Source organism: Aquarana catesbeiana, linkage group LG04 (genome assembly GCF_042186555.1).
Source record: "Aquarana catesbeiana isolate 2022-GZ linkage group LG04, ASM4218655v1, whole genome shotgun sequence".
Lineage (NCBI taxonomy): Eukaryota > Metazoa > Chordata > Amphibia > Anura > Ranidae > Aquarana > Aquarana catesbeiana.
Window position 1 is genome coordinate 91,506,107 of NC_133327.1, and position 23,318 is coordinate 91,529,424.

The 23,318-nt window shown below is 44.0% G+C and overlaps 1 protein-coding gene across 1 annotated transcript in view; it reads right to left on the bottom strand.

Moving 5' to 3' along the window:
- GREB1 (growth regulating estrogen receptor binding 1) overlaps positions 1–23,318 on the bottom strand; it is a 216,982-nt gene that overhangs the window by 98,866 nt on the left and 94,798 nt on the right. Inside the window, exons 5-7 of the mRNA XM_073625369.1 lie at positions 4,933–5,115; positions 4,081–4,212; positions 3,092–3,205 (exon numbers count right to left, since the gene is read on the bottom strand). Of these exons, the coding sequence (XP_073481470.1) occupies positions 3,092–3,205; positions 4,081–4,212; positions 4,933–5,115 (429 nt within the window). The remainder of the gene's footprint in view (positions 1–3,091; positions 3,206–4,080; positions 4,213–4,932; positions 5,116–23,318) is intronic.

Below are 23,318 nucleotides of genomic sequence, written 5' to 3' on the forward strand. Positions count from 1 at the left end.
TTATTAGTCGTGCAGTCTACAAATCTGGCCTTTATGAAAGAGTGGCAAGAAGAAAGCCATTGTTGAAAGAAAGCCGTAAGAAGTTCCGTTTGCAGTTTGCAAGAAGCCATGTGGGGACACAGCAAACATGGAAGAGGGTGCTCTGGTCAGATGAGACCAAAATTTAACTTTTTGGCCTAAAAACAAAATGTTATGTGTGGCAAAAAACTAACACTGCACATCACCCTGAACACACCATCCCCACCGTGAAACATGGTGGTGGCAGCATCATTTTGCGGGGATGCTTTTATTCAGCAGCGACAGGAAAGCTGGTCAGAGTTGATGAGAAGATGGATGGAGCCAAATACAGGGCAATCTTACAAGAAAACATGTTAGAGTCTGCAAAAGACCTGAGATTGGGCGAAGGTTCACCTTCCAGCAGGAAAACGACCCTAAACATACAGCCAGAGCTACAATGGAATGGTTTAGATCAAAGCATATTCATGTGTTATAATGGCCCATTCAAAGTCCAGATCTAAATCCAATTGAGAATCTGTGGCAAGACTTGAAAATTGCTGTTCACAGACACTCCACAACCAATCTGACAGAGTTTGAGCTATTTTGCAAAGAAGAATAGGCAAAAATGTCACTCTCTAGATGTGTAAAGCTGGCAGAGACATCCCCAAAATGACTTGCAGCTGTAATTGCAGTGAAAGCTGGTTCTACAAAGTATTGACTCAGGGGGGCGGAATACAAATGCGCACCCCACTTTTCAGATATATTTATTTGTAAAAAAAAATTGAAAACTATTTATCATTTTCCTTCCACTTCACAATTATGTGCCACTTTGTGTTGGTCTATAACATAAAATCCCAATAAAATACATTTACATTTTTGGTTGTAACATGACAAAATGTGGAAAATTTCAAGGGGTATGAATACTTTTTCAAGGAACTGTATATACTGCACATCTACATCAGTCCCTGCACCCATAAGATTACAATCTAAGGTCCCTAACTCACATGTATACATGCACATCCTAAGGCCAATGTGGACAGGATCCAATTAACCCACTGGAGTGTGGGAGGAAACCCATGCAAGGCACCGATGACCCTAGTGCTGCCAGGCGGAAGCGCTAACCATTGTTCACACTTCCCATGAATCAACGGGCACATGTCATGTCAGTATTACCAAATTGCAGCATTGCTTGAAGAAACCCCTTTCTTATTGTGAAGATAAAACACTTCACTTTCCTTCTGTGAGCCTAAAGCCTAGGGAAAGGTAAATATGAGCACAGATATGCCACTCATTAGAAAAAGCGGAAATTCTATTCTTAATCAAACAGACTGTCGGGTAAACCTCATAAAGATATGGAAAGCAAGGCACATTTAGAAAGCACATTCTGATAATGTAATGAGAAAATATAAAATATACAGTATATATCACACAGATGGAATGCAGCATAGGTACTCTTGCCTTTTTTTTTAGCTCACTTAAAACGGAGTTCCATCCAAAAATGGTACTTCCGCTTTAAGTGAAGGTGACCCCCTGACATGCCACATTTGGCATGTCAATTATTTTTGGGGGGGGAGCGGATACCCTCTTTTTAGGGGCATCCAACTCCCACTTCCTCCCGGGGCTCCGCGGAGCCAGAAGGAAGTTCACCTCTCCCCCCTCTGTTCCGTGTAATCTTCTGGGGCATGTCACAGGTCCCATGCGCAGTGCGTGCCCGGCTGGGAAGCCACAACCGGGCGCCAACAGTCACAATGCCGGCGCCGAGGAGAGGAGGGGAAGAGGAGCGAGGCTTCATTCGCCCACATTGCTGGACCGTGGGACAGGGGAGTGTCTGATTATTAAAAGTCAGCAGCTACACTTTTTGTAGTTGCTGACTTTTATATGGATGGAACTCCTCTTTAAATCCACACTGGAGCAATAGATCTAGTAGAATCAGTAGAATTAAGTGAATAAAGGACAGTTCAAGATTACTTGTGTCATATATATATATATATATATATACACACACACACACATTATTAGGTACACCTTGCTGGGTTGGACCCCCTTTTGCCTTCAGAACTGCCTTAATTGTTTGTGGCATAGATTCAACAAGGTGTTGGAAACATTCCTCAGAGATTTTGGTCCATATTGACTTGATTGCATCACGCAGTTGCTGCAGATTTGTCGGCTGCACATTTATTATGCAAATCTCCCGTCCACCACATCCTAAATCTGCTCTATTGGATTGAGATCTGGTGACTGTGGAGGCCAATGGATGGATCCATGTTTTCATGTTGTTTACTCCCAATTCTGAACCTACCCTCTAAAAGTTTTGGTAAGATTGTGCAAGTTGTAGCCATAGTTTCCTGTTCTTAGGAGTGGCACCTTGTGTGGTCTTCTGATGCTGTAGCCTATCTGCTTCAAGGTTCAATGTTTTGTGTGTTCGGAGATGGTATTCTGCATACCTTGGTTGTAATGAGTGGTTATTTGAGTTAATGTTGCCTTTCTATCATCTCAAACTAGTCTGCACATTCTCCTCTGACCTCTGACATCAACAAGGTATTTTCGTCCACACAGCTGCCACTCACTGGATATTTTCTGTTTTTTGGACCATTCTCTGTAAACCGTAGAAATGGTTGTGTGTGAAAAACCCAATAGATCAGCATTTTATTTTTTTTAAATACTCAGGCCACCTTCGAAGTCCCTTAAATCCCCTTTCTTCCCCATTCTGATGCTCAGTTTGATCTTCAGCAGGTCGTCTTCACCACGTCTAGATGCCTAAATGCATTTAGTTGCTGCCATGTGATTGACTGATTAGCCATTTGTGTTAGCAAGCAATTGAACAGGTGTACCTAATAATGTGGCTGGTGAGAATATATATATATATATATATATATATATATATATATATATCAAAACCCATATTATAGATATGATCAGCCCAGAGCTCAATGCTCAATCAGTTTATCAAAAAATCATAACAAGAAAACCAATATGAAAGGCACCTATACTTTGCACCATGGCTCTACCTGGCCTTTAGGGAAACTAAACAAAGACAAGGTGAACATGCATTCTGCATGACCTAGTATGTGATGACCCTATGTGATAAACCTACCTAATACCATGGGTTTGGTAGCAGTTGAATTCAGTTTATTTGACTGCTGGGTACATGAGCCATTCACATTCTGATATGGCACTCCTGTTTGTGCCTGTAGATAGCCATTATCTCCTGTACAAGAGAGAGAGATTAGAATTGTGCCATTCTATTAGTACAACCTATAATGTATCAACTATACGATAGAGCTATTGGTATTGTAGCAAGTTATAACCTATAAGATCATACCTTTACAATAGCATTGTGCCATGTTAAACCCTATAGGATATCATTTATAACATAGAGCTGATAATTTTCTGCCAAGTTATGAGATACTGTGTCACCTAAAAGTTCAGTTTCAGCATTGTGCATTTCTCTGCTATAACCTACAGTATATCACCTTTAAAATAGAGCTGTTATCATTGTGCTATGATATAACTTATATCTACCTATCTACCTATATATGACCTATACCTATAGGATAAGGGTATTATTATTATCATTATTATTATAAAGGTCAACAGTTTCCGCAGCACTGTGTGCATTATGCTATTCTACTGCCGTACCAGTATAGTATTCTATATTATGCTATTTTACTGTCGTACCAGTATAGACAAAACACAATTTCCCATTACGTCACTGGAATGTGTTATATACATATATGTGTGTTCTTTATTACATTCAGGACTACATCTACTGTTTCCTTTTAAGTGAATCGGCCCTAGTATGTGTGTATGCATGTGAGACTGTAAGCTCCTTGGGAATGATGTCAATGTACATTAAGTAAAGCGCTGTCTGTGCTATATAAATACCAGTTATGACTATTTAATCAAAATTAGGAAGACCAAGGATGATGTGTATAAACCCACAGCAACCAATCAGGCTTACTGGAGCCTGATTATTTTAAAAATGACTTCTGATTGGCTGCCCTTAAACTGCTTTATTGCTCTTTGCACTGTCTTTATATGTAGTACAGTGGAAGTATGCCGAGTTCTTAGCTTGTCCTTTACCTGCTAGGGAGTTGTTGCTGGTCATTTGTGGAGCGGGGTCACCTAGTTTGCTCGCCATGGGAGTTGTAGTGTCCTGCAGAGCTAACCCGGTGCTAGAGCACATACTGGATGAAGAGTGCCGGCTCCGCACCTCTTTAAGAAGATAAAATGAAAATTTTTTTATTATTGCCAAGCTCCAATGATAGATTTTCATCTCTCATAAGACCAGTCTAATGTACAAGATGTGCAAATACAACAGTTCAAACAGACAAGAGAAAATGTATGCCTGAAAAAAATTGCAGAATTGATCTCAGTGACACACTGATAGCTAGACAGAGCCACAATATTATCATACAGAGAAAACAAATAGCATACGTTCAAGATCAATTTAGAATAAAACCCCATGTTATATATATATATATATATATATATATATATATAACACTACACATTCCTTTTTGTAAGCTCACCTTTACAGAAAAAATGTAAAGTTGAACTAACACTGGATAACTCCCCACCCGCTCCCTGCAGTACTTACCTTTGGGGGTGTTGAGCCCCCGCTGCCACTCCAGTGGTCTGGGGATTTGAAATGCTCTTTTCCTTCTCCATGCAGGATGGACCAGATTGATTCACTGTGCGGCACTGACCAATCAGAATTACTGTGGTCTGTCCTGGAAGCACTGCACAGAGAAGAGAGAGAAGAGCAGGATTTGCGAATCCCCAGACCGGTTGCGGGGCAGCTGACAGCTCAGCAACCCATAAATAAGTACAGTGGGGGCCGAAGGGGTTGGAAGGGTGTTGGTTAACTTTAAAAATTCTTCTGTAAAGGTGAACTAACACTTTAAGCATACTTTGGTTCTGACACTGGCTCACCTGTACCCTTCCAGGATATCAGAGCACCTTTCGTCAGGCACCCCTGGGTATTCCTGACCAGATAATACTTCAAGTGTTTCTGCTTTTTGGGCTGGGTGGTCAGCTTGAGGTTAATGTGATTGGAAAACTCAGTAAAATAGCGGAACCCTTTCTCTCCACATCCAACACAATTGCCACTAAATCCTGTATAGGAGAGAAAAGACAGAAGATATATGATTATCGTTTCTCCAAAATATTACAGCGGACTATTCGCCAAAATAATACAAAAACATGTATACATACTAATCAGAGGATATCCTGTTCTAATTGCTAAATGTTTTGTTTTGTTTTTTGTTTTACCCCACACGCACACAGGCATAAAGACTTGCCTCTTTAGAAAGAGTAAGCCCACCAAAAAGTGATATTTTAGGTATAAGTGGAGTCTGTAGAGCTGAGTCACCCATTTACTTTTTACTGTAAATCTCTTGAAGATTCTAGATGAAGTATAGGCCTCAAAAGTTTACCCAATTAGATAGAGTGAGGAGGGTATTATCATCCTAATATTTATAGACAAAGGAAGGATTTAAGGGCATCCCTCATATGCCCACCAAAAGGAACTGAATGGACTATCTCGTTACCCAAGGATCATAAACATGTTTTTTTGATAAAAAATATAATTTTATTAAACTAAGGTTAAAATCAATCAAGACATATGTCCATAATTATAAAAAACATTGGTTAGAGCAACATATCTGGTGTCATTGTGTCTGACACCAGATATGTCGCTTTAACCAATGTTTTTTTATAATTATCGACATATGTCTTGATTGATTTTAACCTTGGTTTAATAAATTGTATTTTTTATCAAAAAACATGCTTATGATTCTTGGGTACCGACATAGTCCATTCAGTTCCTTTTGGTGGGCATATGCGGGATGCCCCTAAACCCTTCCCCTTTGAGGACTCTAGATGTTGGATCTCCCTGCTATAATTCCTAGCTCAATAACCATCACCATAAAGCTTTAGGTATTCCGAACTACCTTGGAATGTTCTCCCATCTACTGTACTCTCGAGTCTAAGCAATATAATTAGAGTACAGGCAGTCCCCGGGTTACGAACACAATAGGGACTATAGGGTATGTTCTTAAGTGGAATTTGTGTGTAAGTCAGAACAGTGCATTTTTAAATGTAACTTCAGCATGTGCAGGGATGTGGGATGTTCCGGGCACTTCTGGGCATGCAGTTATGTTACCTGGAGCTCTTCTGGCCATGCAGTACATGTAGTACTGCAGTGTGGGATGTGTCTGACACTGCAAGATAGCTGCTCAGAGGTATCCAGGACCAGCATGGAGCAAAAATGGCTGGCACTGAGGTCTGTTTGTAAGTAGGAGTTGTTTGTAACTCGGGGACTGCCTGTAGAGCTAAACCCAATCACTAAAATCTCATAAAATTTTGAAAAAGTTCATTCCAAATTCCAAACCTTTTGATCAGCAGCTTTCATTAAAACAACCTTCAGTAAGGTGACATGTACCCTCTAAATAAGAGAAACTCCCCTCATACTGTATCTGTTTCTGTTGTTATATGTTACCTTTTCTTTTTATTTTCTAATGAAATGACAATATCTGTGTCACCACTAGGGATGAGCTTTGAGTTCAAGTCGAACTCATGTTCGACTTGAACATTGGCTGTTCGCCAGTTCGCCGAACAGCGAACAATTTGGGGTGTTCGCCGCAAATTCGAAAGCCGCGGAACACCCTTTAAAAGTCTATGGGAGAAATCAAAAGTGCTAATTTTAAAGGCTTATATGCATGGTATTGTCGTAAAAAGTGTTTGGGGACCTGGGTCCTGCCCCAGGGGACAAGGATCAATGCAAAAAAATTTTTTAAAACGGCTGTTTTTTCGGGAGCAGTGATTTTAATAATGCTTAAAGTGAAACAATAAAAGTGTAATATCCCTTTAAATTTCGTACCTGGGGGGTGTCTATAGTATGCCTGTAAAGGGGTGCATGTTTCCCGTGTTTAGAACAGTCTGACAGCAAAATTAAATTTCAAAGGAAAAAAAGTCATTTAAAACTACTCGCGGCTATAATGAATTGCCGGTCCAACAATACACATAAAAGTTCAAAAAAACAAAATTAAAAAAAAAAAATGATGTGGGGGGCCCCCCTAAATACCATACCAGGCCCTTCAGGTCTGGTATGGATATTAAGGGGAAACCCCAGCCAAAATTTAAAAAAAAAAATTGCGTGTGGTCCCCCTCAAAATCTATACCAGACCCTTCAGGTCTGGTATGGATTTTAAGGGGAACCCCACACCAAAATTACAAAAGAAAAAAAATTGCGTGGGGTCCCCCCAAAAATCCATACCAGACCCTTATCCGAGCACGCAACCTGGCAGGCCGCAGGAAAAGAGGGGGGGACAAGAAAGCGCCCCCCCTCCTGAACCGCACCAGGCCACATGCCCTCAACATTGGGAAGGTGCTTTGGGGTAGCCCCCCAAAACACCTTGTCCCCATGTTGATGGGGACAAGGGCCTCATCCCCACAACCCTTGCCCGGTGGTTGTGGGGGTCTGCGGGCGGGGGGCTTATCGGAATCTGGAAGCCCCCTTTAACAAGGGGACCCCCAGATCCCGGCCCTCCCCCCTGTGTGAAATGATAAGGGGGTACAAAAGTACCCTTACCATTTCACAAAAAAACTGTCAAAAATGTTAAAAATGAAAAGAGACAGTTTTTGATAATTCCTTTATTTAAATGTTTCTTCTTTATTCTATCTTCTTTCTTCTATTATCTATCTTTCTTCGGTTTCTTCCTCCAGCTTCTTCTGGTTCTTCTGGTTCTTCCTCCGGTGTTCTCGTCCGGCATCTTCCTCCGCAGCGTCGACGTCTTCTTTCCTTCTTATGATTCTTATGAACCGGTGACCCCGCCCCCCTCTGACGCACGGGACTTGACGGGGACTTCCCTGTGGCATTCCCGTGACGTCAGAGGGAGGCGGGGTCACCGTTATGTAACCCCGCCCCTTCTGACATCACAGGGAATGCCACAGGGAAGTCCCCGTCAAGTCCCCATGCATCAGAGGGGGGCGGGGTCACCGGGTGGCCCCTCCCCCCCGTTATTTAAGAACCATCAAAAAAGGAGAAGCATCACACAGCGGGAGCCTCCCTCCATGCCATCATGGATGCGGAGCGGCCCGAGGAGAAGAAGGAAAGAAGACGCCGCCGCCGCGGAGGAAGATGCCGGACGAGAACACCGGAGGAAGGACCAGAAGAACCAGAAGAACCAGAAGAAGAAGAAGATGGCGGAAGAAACCGAAAGAAGGTAGAAGATAGAAGAAAGAAGAAAGAAGATAGAAGAAAGAAGAAGCATTTAAATAAAGGAATTGTCAAAAACTGTGTCTTGTCATTTTTAACATTTTTGACAGTTTTTTGTGAAATGAATGAATGAATGAATGAATGAATGATTTGTAAAGCGCTGCAAATGCGAACTGAATCGCCTCAAGGCGCTGGATGCATTCTCTGATGTCAGCTTCTCAGAAAAGGAAGGTCTTTAGTTTTTTTCCGAAGGCCTGGTGGTTTTCTTCCATGCGGATGTTAGTTGGAAGAGCATATACATATACTTTTGTACCCCCTTACCATTTCACACAGGGGGGAGGGCCGGGATCTGGGGGTCCCCTTGTTAAAGGGGGCTTCCAGATTCCGATAAGCCCCCCGCCCGCAGACCCCAACAACCACCGGGCAAGGGTTGTGGGGATGAGGCCCTTGTCCCCATCAACATGCACCCTCCCAATGTTGAGGGCATGTGGCCTGGTACGGTTCAGGAGGGGGGGTTCTCGTCCCCCCCTCTTTTCCTGCGGCCTGCCAGGTTGCGTGTTCGGATAAGGGTCTGGTATGGATTTTTGGGGGGATCCCACGCCATTTTTTTTTAAATTTTGGCGCGGAGTTCCCCTTAAAATCCATACCAGACCTGAGGGGTCTGGTATAGATTTTGAGGGGGACCCCACGCCATTTTTTTAAAACATTTTGGCCGGGGTTCCCCTTAATATTCATACCAGACCTGAAGGGCCTGTTATGGAATTTAGAGGGACCCCCACGTCATTTTTTTTTTTTTAAATTTGGTTCGGGGTTCCCCTGTGGGGAATTCTCAAGCCGTTTTTATCAATTAACTTTTATGTGTAATGTCGGACCGCCAATTCATTATAGCCGCGAGTAGTTTTAAATGACTTTTTTTCCTTTGAAATGTCATTTTGCTGTCAGACTGTTCTAAACAGGGGAAACATGCGCCCCTTTACAGGCATACTATAGACACCCCCCAGGTACAAAATTTAAAGGGATATTACACTTTTATTGCTTCACTTTAAGCATTATTAAAATCACTGCTCCCGAAAAAACGGCCGTTTTTAAAACTTTTGTTTGCATTGATACATGTCCCCTGGGGCAGGACCCAGGTCCCCAAACACTTTTTATGACAATAACTTGAATATAATCCTTTAAAATTAGCACGTTTGATTATTCATGTTCGTGTCCCATAGACTTTAACGATGTTCACGTGTTCGAACAAATTTTTTGCCGGTTCGCAAGTTCTGGTGCGAACCGAACCAGGGGTGTTCGGCTCATCCCTAGTCACCACTACTACTGCAAATGTATGTCAAGATGTGACCAAACTTACTAAACAAAGTTTATAAAAAAAACAACCTTCAGTAAGCCTGCTATCAAGGTCTTTGTTTAGACACACTGATAAAAATGATTCTGTTGGCTTGTAATTTTAACATAAAAATTTTATAATTTTCAACATAAAAATAAATGTTGATTAATTTACTTTGATATTTTAAGTACCTTATTTAATTTTCATTAGTTCTTAAAACTCACCTTTTACATTTACAAAAATAATGTATAATATTGAGTAATCTAGACAAAACTTTTAAGGTATGTGCATTTCCATCTTCTACTTGAATTAGATTTACTTAAAAAAATTATCTTTTCAATTGATGTGTTGATATATTTGCCAAACGTGCAACCGCACAAATTTTGATGCTGTATATTTTAAAGAGTTTGATATCTTTTGGTACTTTGAAAGCCTGCACAAGGCAGTTTCCAGACATTTGAGGCCCATCCGGACAAAAGAGCACCACCAGTGACAAGAAATGCAATGCCATGCAATGCCATTAAAAGGTAAGAGTGAACATTCAACAAATTATCGTTCACACGCTTTAAATGTTGCTTAACATACCATCCAAAATGTTTATTTTATTTGCAGATTAATATATTTATAATAAATGGACATACGTGCGTTGTATATACCTATTGAGGCAACTCACTTGTGCGCACGCAAAGTTTGCGCTTACAGCACGCGGCAGAACCAGTGGCGTTTCTAGGTGTCAAAAAGATCAGGGGCTTCAGCCCGAAGTCCAAGGCCAGCAGGGGGGGGGGGCTGCGGCGGCGTGGGGTTTTTTGGCTGGGCGGTGGGGTTGTGTGGCGGGGGGTAAGCTCACTTGCTGGTTGCTGCCTGGCTTACCGGTGCCCATCAATTCTGACCACTAAACTCACCTGCCTGCCACACTGACCTACCTACCTGACACGCACTGACCTACATGACATACATACACTGACCTACCTACCTGACACGCACTGACCTACCTGACATACATACACTGACCTACCTACCTGACACACACTGACCTACCTGACACGCACTGACCTACCTGACAAACATACACTGACCTACCTACCTGACACGCACTGACCTACCTGACACGCACTGACCTACCTGACATACATACACTGACCTACCTACCTAACACGCACTGACCTACCTGACATACATACACTGACCTACCTACCTGACACACACTGACCTACCTGACATACATACACTGACCTATCTAACATACACTGACCTACCTAACATGCATACACTGACCTACATACCTGACATACATACACTGACTTACCTAACATATACTGACCTACCTAACATACATACACTGACCTACCTACCTAACATACACTGACCTACCTAACATACATACACTGACCTACCTACCTGACATACACCGACCTAACGGTGTTCGGGGATCTGCCTAAACAAAGCGATTTCCTGTTCTGCCAGATGACATGTCAGAGATCTTCTGTTCCCAGTGATCTCTGTCATGTCCCTGGTAGCCCATCCCCCCTACAGTTAGAACACGCTGAGGGAACCCACTTAACCCCTTGATCACCCCCTAGTGTTAACCCCTTCCCTGCCAGTGTCATTTATACATTGATCAGTGCATTTTTATAGCACTGATCATTGTAATATTGTCACTGGTCCCCAAAAAGTTTCATTTAGGGTCAGATCTGCCGCAATGTCGCAGTCCCGCTAAAAATCGCAGATCGCCGCTATCACCAGTAAAAACAATAAAAAAATAAATAAAAGTCCCTAAATCTATCCCATAGTTTGTAGACATGATAACTTTTGCGCAAACCATTCAATATACGCCTATTGTGATTTTTTTTACCAAAAATAAGTAGAAGAATATATCGACCTAAACTGATGAATGCATTTTTTTTATATATATTTCTGGATATGTGTTATAGCAGAAAGTAAAAAAAAATATTTTTTTTACAAAATTGTCAGTCTTTTATTTGTTTATAGCGCAAAAAATAAATACTGCAGAGGTGATCAAATACTACCAAAAGAAAGCTCTTTTTTTGGGAAAGAAGGATGTCAATTTTGTTTGGGTACAGCTTCGCACAACCGCGCAATTGTCAGTTAAAGCGACGCAGTGCCTGGTCATTAAGTGGGCAAATCCTTCCGGGGCTGAAGTGGTTAACCACTTGCCGCCCGCCATATAGCAAAATGACGGCGGCAAGTGGTTTCAATATCCTGACCGGACGTCATATGACGTGATCAGGATATTAAGTCGCTGCGTGCCCCCGGGGGCGTGCATCGCGGCGATTGTGGTTGTGGTGTGTCAGTCTGACACACCGCAACTCCGATCGAGGTAAAGAGTCTCTGATGGAGACTCTTTACCACGTGATCAGCCGTGTCCAATCACGGCTGATCACGATGTAAATAGAAAGAGCCGGTGATCGACTTTTCCTCACTCGCGTCTGACAGACGCGAGTAGAGGAGAGCCGATCGGCTGCTCTCCTGACAGGGGGGGTCTGTGCTGATTGTTTATCAGCACAGCCCCCCCCCCCAGATCCCACCCAGGACCACCAGGGAAGCCGCCCAGGACCACCAGGATGGCCACCCACACTGGACCACCAGGTATGCCCCCTAGACCCCCAGGGAAATACCAATCTGTGCCCAGGCAGCTGCCAATCAGTGCCCAGGCAGCTGCCAATCAGTGCCCACTCCAATGCCTACCACTGCCAGTGCCACCAGGGATGCCTATCAGTGCCTCATATCAGTGCCGCGTATCAGTGCCCATCAGTGCCACGTATCAGTGCCCATCAGTGCCCAGCAGTGCCGCCTATCAGTGCCCATCAGTGCCGCCTATCAGTGTGCATCAGTGCTGCCTATCAGTGCCACCCATAAGAACCCATCTTGGCAGCCTTTCAGTGCCCATCAGTGTCGCCTATCAGTGCCCATCAGTGCCCACCAGTGCCACCCAGTGCCACCCAGTGCCACCCATAAGTGCCCATCAGTGCCACCTATCAATGCCCATCATTGCTGCATATCAGTGCCACCCATCAGTGCCGCCTACCAGTGCCCATCGTCAGTGCCCGTCAGTGTCCGCTCATTGGTGTCACCTCATCGGTGCCCATCAGTGAAAGAGAAAACGTACTTATTTACAAAATTTTTTAACAGAAACAAAAGCAAAATTTTTATTTTTTTCAAAATTTTCGGTCTTTTTTTATTTGTTTAGCAAAAAATAAAAACCACAGAGGTGATCAAATACCACCAAAAGAAAGCTCTATTTGTGGGAACAAAATGATAAAAACTGAATTTGGGTACAGTGTTGTATGACCGCGCAATTGTCATTCAAACTGCGACAGCGCTGAAAGCTGAAAATTGTTCTGGGCAGTAAGGTGCACAAGTGCCCTGTATTGAAGTGGTTAAAGTGCAAATTACTTTCCTAAAGGGCCTAAAAAAAGGGCCCTTTCACACGAGGCGGACTCCGTTTCTACGGAGCCCGCCTCGGTCCGCCGGCTCAGCGGGAGATCAGTCCGTTGATCTCCGCTGAGCCGGTGGATGACAGGTCCCTCTCTGCTCACTGAGCGGGGAGGGGCTTGTCAGGCGCCGCTGCCGCCTATGGAGGGATCGGATGAAAACAGACAGCATGTCCGTTTTCATCAGATCTCACCCGATCCGATCCGCCAGCGACGGACCTGGACGTAGGGCCATCCGTCTGCTTTTAGCGGATCGGACGGGGTCTGATGTCAGCGGACATACATGGAGCGCCCGTCAAAACTGACAGGCGGACCTGAACGGTCCGATCGTGTGAAAGGGGCCTTACAGATATACTGTATATACATGTGTGTGTTTCAGTTTGATTTGTTAGCTGGGAAAGAGGCATTTTTTTCTTTTTTTTTTTAAATGTTTACATTTACATTTGATGCTGCTTTAATAATATTATAAATAATATATGTTTATTTGTTTTAAAAGCCTGTTTCATGAGACTATTCCTTTTTTTTAAAACATATTATTGTATTATTTTTATATAAAAACCTTCAAACATATATCAAATACATTTGGAAAATAAGTTTTACCAACTTAAAAAAATTGAGTAAGTTAAAGTTACTTAAAGCTGAGTTTCGCGTAAAAAAAATTTTTTAGATGTCAGCAGCTGCAAATACTGCAGCTGCTGACTTTTAAAATAAGGACACTTACCTGTCCAGCGATGTCGGCACCCGAGACCGAACCGTCGCTCGATCCTTGGGTGCTGCCGCCGCCATTCTCACTGAGGGAATCAGGAAGTGAAGCGTTGCGGCTTCACTGCCCGGTTCCCTACTGCGCATGCGCGAGTTGCGCTGCGCGTCTACACTGGTCCCCGTTGTGTTGTGGGAACTGTGTATTTCCCACAACACAACGGGGGTGGGCGGGGAGTCTGCGGCTAGCTATACCCGGAAGTGGGTGCAGATACCTGTATTACACAGGTATCTGCACCCCCCTCCCCCCTGAAAGGTGCCAATTGTGATACCGGAGGGTGGAACTCCGCTTTAAAGCTTAAAACTACCTAAGTAACTAATCAATAGGACAGCACAGTGGTGTACTGATTAGCACTTTCACCTAGCAGCAAAAGGGTCACTGGTATGAATCCCAACCATGACACTACCTGCCTGGAGTTTGCACGTTCTACCCTGTGCCTGTGTAGGTTTCCTCCCACACTCCAAAGACATGCTGGAAGGGTGATTGGCTCCTGTGTAAATTGGCCCTAGTATGTGTATGTATGAATGTGAGTTGGGTTGCAGATTAGATTCAAGGCTCCTTGAGGTCAGGGACTGATGTGAATGTACAATGTATATGTAAAGCGCTCTGTAAATTGACAGTGCTATATAAGTACTTGAAATAAATAAGTTAATCTATGTGTTCCTAAATTAAACTTCTCTAGAAACTGGAAAAATTGAGTTGGGTTTACTTAAACCTATGGTCTATAAACTGGAGAAATTGAGTTGGCTTTACTTGAACCTATGGTCTATAAACTGGAAAAATTGAGTTGGCTTTACTTAAAACTATAGTTCCAGACAAGTTAAGGTATGTATTCCTAACTTAAAACACTATGGTCTATAACCTCAAAAAAACTGAGTTGGCTTTACTTAAAACAACAAAGTTGAAAACATAAAGTCTAATGAGTCAGACAAAAATAAGTTTAGTTGACAGTACTTAAAAAGCTGATGCAAATAGTTGCCTCAATTTTTTTGAGTAGACCCAGTACAATATTTTTTACAGTGCACTTCCTGTTATGGAGGGACAATGCTTTGTCCTGTCTTTTAATTGCTCTTCTGTGTTGTCCACGCTTCACCCTGCCACCTCCTGGAAACTAAAAATCTGGTGATGTACCAGGAGAATTTTTCTCATGAAAGTATTTTTGGAACGTTCAATTAATTTTCTAACAGTTATTGGGGTCAAATCGATGATTGTTTCTGACCGTAGTGATAAGGAAAACTGAAAGAGGATGGAAATTTTTTCCTAAAATGAATTAAATTTTAACTGTAAATGTGGTTTTCATTCGGGAAAAATCATTGACCTGACAATCGGACGTGATTGCTAAGGGTTTTCATACAAATTTTGTCAAGCCAATTATCATACTATTGAATGCTCTGATGAGTGATATTCCTGAATTTCCGTATGAACATTAAAACAAAATTCCACTGATGTATGAGCAGCTTAAAGTGGTTGTAAAGGCTGAAGTTCTTTTACTTTCATGCATTCTATGCATGAACTTAAAAAGCCTTCTGTATGCTGCTCCTCCCACAGCCCCCTAATACTCACCTGAGCCCCGTCTCGATTCAGCGGTGTGCACAGGAGCCTTGGCTGTCCCGGGTCTCTCTCTCCTCATTGGCTGAGACACAGCAGTGGGAGCCATCGGCTGTCAATCACATCCAGTAAGCCAATGAGGATAAAGGGGGCGGGGCCGAGCCACAGCTCTATGTATCTTACAGACACCTGGAGCACCAGTGCCCCCATAGCAAGTGGTTTGGGGAGGAGCCAGGACCGCCGGCAGAGGACCCGAGAAGACAAAGTGCACAGAGCAGGTAAGTATAAAATGTTTGTTATTAAAAAAAAAAATAAATAAATAACATTTGAAGTCACTTTTACAGAACAGTTGCTTATATTCCCCACTTCAAATGCATGTGCCAGAGTGACAATGAAAGAGCAGAAGTGGGAGGCAGGAACACACACCTCCCAACATTTGTACTTTAGAATGAGGGACACCGGAGGACAGACAAGACCTACGGCGCTCCGATCCCATCCCGATCCCATTCTGGCTCCATCCATTCCATCCGATCCCATTCCAGGTCAATCTACTACCCTGATCCCATCCCAACTCCATCCATTCCCCCCGATCCCATTCTAGCTCAATCTACTCCCCCAATCCCATCCCAACTCCATCCATTCCCCGATCCTATCTCGGCTCCATCCATTCCCCCAATTACATCCCGTCTCCATCCATTCCCCCCAATCTCATCCCGGCTCCATCCACCACCCTGATCCTATCCCAGGTCCATCCACCACCCTGATCCCATCCCGGGTCCATCTACCACCCTGATCCCATCCCGGCTCCATCCACCACCCTGATCCCATCCCGGCTCCATGCACCACCCCTATCCAATCCCAGCTCCATCCACCACACCGATCCAATCCCTGCTCCATCCATTCCCTTGTTCCCATCTCAGCTCCATCTATTCCCCTGATCTTATCCTGGCTCCATCCATTCCTTCGATCCCATCCCAACTCCATCCATTCCCCCAATCCCATCCCAACTCCATCCATTCCACCGATCCCATCCCAGCTCCATCCATTCCCCCAATCCCATCCCAATCCCTTGCCAGCTCCATCCAATCCCCCGATCCCATCCCAGCTCCCAATCCCTTGCCAGCTCCATCCATTCCCCCAATCCTATCCGGCTCCATCCTCCACCTCGAACCTATTCCAGCTCCATCCATTCCCCCGATCTAATCCCAACTCCATCCATTCCCCCGATCCCATCCCAACTCTATCCATTCCACCAATCCCATCCAGGCTCCATCCATTCCCCCAATCCCATCCCAATCCCATGCCGGCTCCATCCAATTCCCTGATCCCATCCCAGCTCTATCTATTCCCCCAATCCTATCCGACTCCATCCTCCACCTCAAACCTATCCCGTCTCCATCCATACCCCCCATCCTGGCTCCATCCACCACCCCGATCCAATTGCGGCTCCATTCACCACCTCAATCTAATCCTGGCTCCATCTATCCCCTGATCCCATCCCTTCTCCATTCCCCCCCCCCCCATCCCAGGTCCATCCATTCACCGATCCCATCCCAGCTCTATCCATTTCCCTGATCCCATCACGGCTCCATCCATTCCCGATCCCATCCCAACTCTATCCATCCCCCAATCTCATCCAAACTCTATCAATTCCCCTGAATCCATCCCGGCTCCATCCATCCTCCGATCCCATCCCGGCTTCATCCACCACCCTGATCCCATCCCAACTCTATCAATTCCCCGTAATCGCATCCCAGCACCATCCTTCCCGCCCCCCTCACCCTCTTCCCCATGCCTCCCTCCTCTACAAGTCTTGTGTACAAAAAATCATCACAGACCTCATATCAGCCCCATTCTGGCAGAGTGATGTGCTGCTCCCCACCTCCTCCTCTGTGTACAGGAAAACACAGGAGGAAGAGGGGTGGGTTCAGTGCACTCCACTCTGCACTGTCTGTGTGTCAGAGACAGCCGGGAAGAGATGCTGGCTGCCATGCAAAACAGGAACAGGAAATGTCATAACACAAGGACCTTCGTGGCAGGATCAACACCTATTATTTAGGTTACGTTCACTGTTTCTAAAGAAATAACCTATGTGGTTATAGATATTAAAAAAACGTGTAGCTTTGTAAAATGTTTATTTTATTGTCATACTTTTAGGCCAGTTGGTCTTCCTCAGAAACCTTGCTGAAAAACTCCCAGTTAGTAACCCCTATGCCCTATCTTGTTGTTCACTCACTCACTGTAGCATTACAAGAGTGAAAACCTTGGTTTTCATGTTCTAGCAACAAGACAGGACATAGGAGTTGCCAACTGGGAGTTTTTAGGGGGTGGAGTGAATGGCATATGTGTGACAATAAAATGAATAAATGTTTTACAAACCTGCACATTTTTTAATGGGTGACATCGGGGCTCTGGGAGTACACAGCCATCATTGAGCATTCCCTTAGGCTGCATTCACACTTTTGCGTAGCAGGAAAAGGCGTTCCCAATTGCAATTTTGGTTGAGTGATTCTCACGCCATTTGACGACACGCACGGGTGCACTTGTCATTCAAAAAGAAGCTCCTGCTCCTTTTCAGGCGACAAGCTTCAAGCGATTTTAAAAGAGCAGTTTGTCTCATTTGCCACGTGATCCTGTCACGTGACAAACGCAGCAGAATCGCAATGCGTTTGGGGTGCAGTTAAAGGATAATGACACCCAAATGTGCACCGCTCACTGTGCAGCGATTGCCACACGTTTTGGAATTGTGGGCAGAATCGTGGCGATTCTGCCTGCGATTCCAAATCGTGAGGTGTGAATGGAGCCTTACTCAGGGTGCTGGAGCTGAAGAATCATGTTATAGACCAGAGTGGATTAAATATAGGTAAGTATACATGTCTTTCTTTTATACAGGGTAGGCAGGATAGGTGGGAGGTTCTGACTGGATGAATTTCAATCCATGTATGGGCAGGCTGGTTGTACAGAAGTCAATCTACCATTCGACCTTTGTCCAACAATCCTGTCAGGTTTGTCCCAAACGATTAGTGCCGCCAGTTATAGCCAAGAGCACCGATCAGTATAGTCTGACGGAAGGGAAGTCTTCCCACATTGAAATACCGCACCAAAACGGTAAGCCAAGTGCTTGGCTCGCATTTTCCCTGTAGTCGTGTTGACTTCAATGAGTAGGTTTGACAGGCACTACTTCCTGTCAAGCTCAACATACCAAGTTAAAGCGGGGCTCCAACCAAAAGGTGGAAGCACCGCTTGTTTGCTTTCACTCCCCCCCTCCACTGCCACATTTGGCACCTTTTGGGGGGGAGGGGGGAGCGGATACCTGCCAAAGTCAAGCACCCTTTCCCACTTCCAAGTAAGTTCGCTGCAATCGTTGTGCGGCGATCTATAAAACTTTTGGCCCCGCCTCCTTCCCCCCTGCTGCCTTCTGGGAGACACAGATTCCAGAAGACAGCGGGACCATTTCGAAAGCGCAGCACGACTTGTGCATTCGCAGTAGAAAACAGGCTGTGAAGTCACAAGTCTTCACTTCCTGTTTCCCTTAGCGAAGATCCCGGCGCCTGCACCCGGAGCAGCTTGGGGCGCCGATGTTGCGGGATCTATGGAAAGGGAAGTGTCCTTATAATATACGTCAGAAGCTACAGTATTTGTAGCTGCTGACTTTTATTTTTTTTCCCCAGGCTGGAACTCCTCTTTGCCACCCTGCGAATCTAAGGATCGTGGCTGTGGCAATGTGTACCAGAGCGGCCGCTGTGTTCATTTGGAGGTGGGCAGTAAAAACATAAATCGACTGCCTGTTTTTACCGCCCCTGTGCCACCCGTGTGAACCTAACCCAAATGGCAGAATCCTAAAGGGTTAGTTCGCCTAACTGAATAATGCCCTTGCTATAAGTGTAGGCCATTTACATACATTTCTGGAGCCTGACTGGAATACTCCCAGGATGTTGCTAAGTTAGGCCTAGTAGTTATTGTTCACCTTCATCTTCACAGGGCTGAGCTCTCAAACGCTGAGCTCAGAGCTACTGTATCAGGGGAGAGAAAGTATATATGAGGGGGTCTGATTCAGAGAAAAAGCTCACTGTTGTGATGGAAGAGGTGAGCAGTAATGTCTAGGCCTCAGTCCTGGGACTATTTTAGTCAGGCTTAATGAGGCATGTAAATGGCCTACACCTATAGCAAGGGCATTCTTCAACTTTAATCAGAGCTGCATGGTTTAAGGTGTCTACAAATACACCTAAATAGGAAGTTTTTTGTAAATGTGAACTAACCCTTTAACCTGTTCCCGACCAGCCGCCGCAGTTATACTGCGGCAGGTTGGTTCCCCTGGGGGAGCCATCATAACTGTACGTCGGCTCTTTAAGACGCTGCAGGAGGCGCGTGCGCGCCCGCAGCATGTCCCCGTAGCCACTGCGAGTGCCCGGCGGGCGCAATGACCGTTGAGCACCCGCGATCGCTGGTGACAGAGCAATAACCGGGATCTGTGTGTGTAAAAACACAAATCCCAGTTCTGTCAGGGGAGAGGAGACCGATCGTCTGTTCATACTAAGTATGAACACCGATCGGTCTCCTCCCCTAGTCAGTCCCATCCCCCCCACAGTTAGAACACACCTAGGGAACACAGTTAACTCCTTGATCGCCCCCTAGTGTTAACCCCTTCCCTGTCCATGACATTTATACAGTAATTAGTGCATTTTTATAGCACTGATCACTGTATAAATGTCACTGGTCCCAAAAATGTGTCAAAAGTGTCCGATTTGTCCGCAGCAATATCGCAGTACTGCTAAAAATCGCAGATCGCAGCCATTACCAATAAAAAAAATAAAAAATAAAAATGCCATAATTCTATCCCCTATTTTGTAGACGCTATAACTTTTGCACAAACCAACCAATATACACTTATTGCGATTTTTTTTTACCAAAAATATATAGAAGAATACATATCGGCCTAAACTGAGGAAAAATGATTTATTTTTATTTTTTTAAATTGGGATATTTATTATGGCAAAAAGTAAAAGATATTGGGGGTTATTTACGAAAAGGCAAATCCACTTTGCACTATAAGTGCAAACTACAAGTGCAAAGTGCACTTGAAATTGCACTGAAAGTGCACTTGGAAGTGCAGTCGCTGTAAAACTAAGGGGTAGATCTGAAATGAGGGGAAGCTCTGCTGATTTTATTATCCAAACATGTACAAGCTAAAATGCTGTTTTTTATTTTCCTTGCATGTCCCCCTCAGATCTACAGTGACTTCACTTCCAAGTGCACTTTCCACTTGTAGTTTGCACTTGTAGTGCAAAGTGGATTTGCCTTTAGTAAATAACCCCCATTGTTTTTTGTTTTTTTTTCAAAATTGTCGCTCTTCTTTTGTTTATAGCGCAAAAACTAAAAACCACAGAGGTGATTAAATACCATCAAAAGAAAGCTCTATTTGTGGGGAAGAAAATGACGTAATTTTTTTGTTTGGGTGCAACATTGCACGACTGCGCATTTGTCAGTTAAAGCGACGCAGTGCCGAATCGCAAAAAATGGCCTGGTCAGAAAGGGGGTAAATTATTCCGGGGCTGAAGTGGTTAAGGTGAAAAGTAAAGCTTCACTATTGGGCATAATTATGAAGCAGTGTATCTGACATTCAACAAACAATCACTGCAGCCAAATTTTCCTGGTGATAGTAATTGATTCAACAATAGCGGATGTTTGGTGAAAGTCACATTTACCATGTACTGCTTTATAAATATAAACCTTTAGGCTGGTTTCACACTATTGCTAATTGGATGTGGCTTTCGCCGCACCCAATTCGCATGACAGGAGACTGTGACCGGCTCTCTATGGAGCCGATTCACACATCTCCGGGGCGACTGCAGAGCGGACTGCACAGGGGTCCTGTGCATCTTTGGCTCCCAAATACAGGCAAAAAATCAAGCCTGAAATGGAGAACAGGGACGCACCAGACCCCTACTATGATCCACGGCCGCAGCTAGCGTGAACCAAGCCTTAAAATGGAACTAAACCCTCATTTCATTTACATCTAAGGAAGCTGCCATCTTAGCCCCTGTTTGATCTGCAGTTGGCATGGTGCTGCACATGTGATCAGTTATGACACCAGCCATTTGAAGGCTTGATTAATAGAGGTAACTGTGACAGTTATCATTCACAGCATGCCTTGAATGTAACTGTTTTGGGAAACTGTTAAATTGATTTGCTCAGTTTTAAAGGCTATGTTCACCTTTTAATACATGTTACATGTTACACCCATATTTAGGGTTCCGTTCCTAAGCAGCCCCCACACCCAGCAGAGGTTCCTTTCCTCTGCAGCCACTATCACATTTAAAAATCACAGTTTTGTTTCCTGCAAAATTATGTTATTCCTATTATTTTTTCCTTAAAAGTGAACTTAGTGCCATTCAGTACTGAGTTTAGAATATAGTGGTGCATTCCTTTAAATACTGAATAAAATAGGGTCTGTTTTTTTACAAGGTGGTACAGCCCTTTAAATACTGAAGACAGCAAGTCAAATCAGAAAACTCACTCTGTACCTAATTTCAAAATCAATGTATACTGAATCACAGTGGTGCTTTGATGCTGCCGTCTTCATTTAGACAGCATTTTAATAGATTTCATTCATAGAGCAGCCAGTCTGGTTTCTATGGGTACCAGGCAGTGCTGGAAACATTCGTGGATGCAGGAGGTAGCATCACATGTTATGTTATACAGGTTGCTACAGGTCACAGTGACTTCTTAGGTCAAGCCAACCCGACACAGCAGAACAATCCTTGGTGCTAATCAAGGTATTTGCAAGCCATCTGCTTAACATCCCACGGAAAAGGCAGCAGGAACTCGTGAGCCCGGAGGAATATTATATCTGAACACTGGGTCATAAAATAAAGGAAATGTAGAACTGTGAAATCAAATCATACACGCTGACATAAAAATGAACTGCGCTTTACAGCCAGGAAGGGGCTAAAAAAACAATATCACATCTGCAACTCTACAGCAGGCTGCAAACTTTTGAAGAGTTCTCAGAAAGCCTGCCAGAAACGACAGCTTGAATCTAACAGGTTGTTAAGGGGAACGGGTTCTTTTTTCATTGGCTCTATACATGTTTCACAAAACAGAACGAACGCATATTCTTGCAGTTCTGAAATATCTGTGTCCCCTTATCATCATGTTAATCTTCAGCAACTGGAAAATGTGGGGGAGGTATAGGCTGGGTCATGGTAGTAAAGATGGCTCTACAAGGAGTGAATTTTGGATAGTTCCCCATGAACCAACCAAAATGGACTCTGTAGGTGGCTCTGACGGCCAAAATCAAGGAGCTGGGTGGAAAATGGTCAGCCAAACAACACATGCATCCAGTCAGATGCAAGCACCATTGAGATATTGTGACGGGGCTGGCTGTGAAAATACAATTGCCGCAGCAGGAGATTCTCCCATCTACGCTGTATAGCGTACATGGATGAATCCGTTCCATTTCCTCCATTCAGCCTGCATGCTGGATAGAAGTAACCTCTATTTGTGTGGCCAGCCTAAAGTGGACCTTCACCCAAAACTTAAAGTGCTGTTTTTTTTTTATCCCTTCTCCACAACCCCTAACTAGTTTTTAAACTTTTTTGATAGGTACCCATTTCCACTTCCTGAATTCTGGCCTAGGCAAAGATGACCTCTGTCTTACCCTCCATCACTCTGCTGCAGACCCCAGGGACACGTCACACTTGCACAGGCATACCTCCCAACTTTCTGAGATTGGAACGAGGGACACCTATAAGCAAAACTATGTAGTCATAGGACACACCCCCTACACACCCCCTACCACGCAAAAAAATTAGTTAAACCTACAAGTGATTTTTTTTTTTTACCACTACTATACCTTTATACTGGCTCCTGAAGTTTACAAATGCAGCAATTTAGAAATCAGACGAAAGGTTTAGCACTGGGAAACACTTTTTGAAAGATAAATAGTGTATTTTATACACAACTATATAGACCAGACTAAAATGAGGGACAAATGAGGAGGAAAGAGGG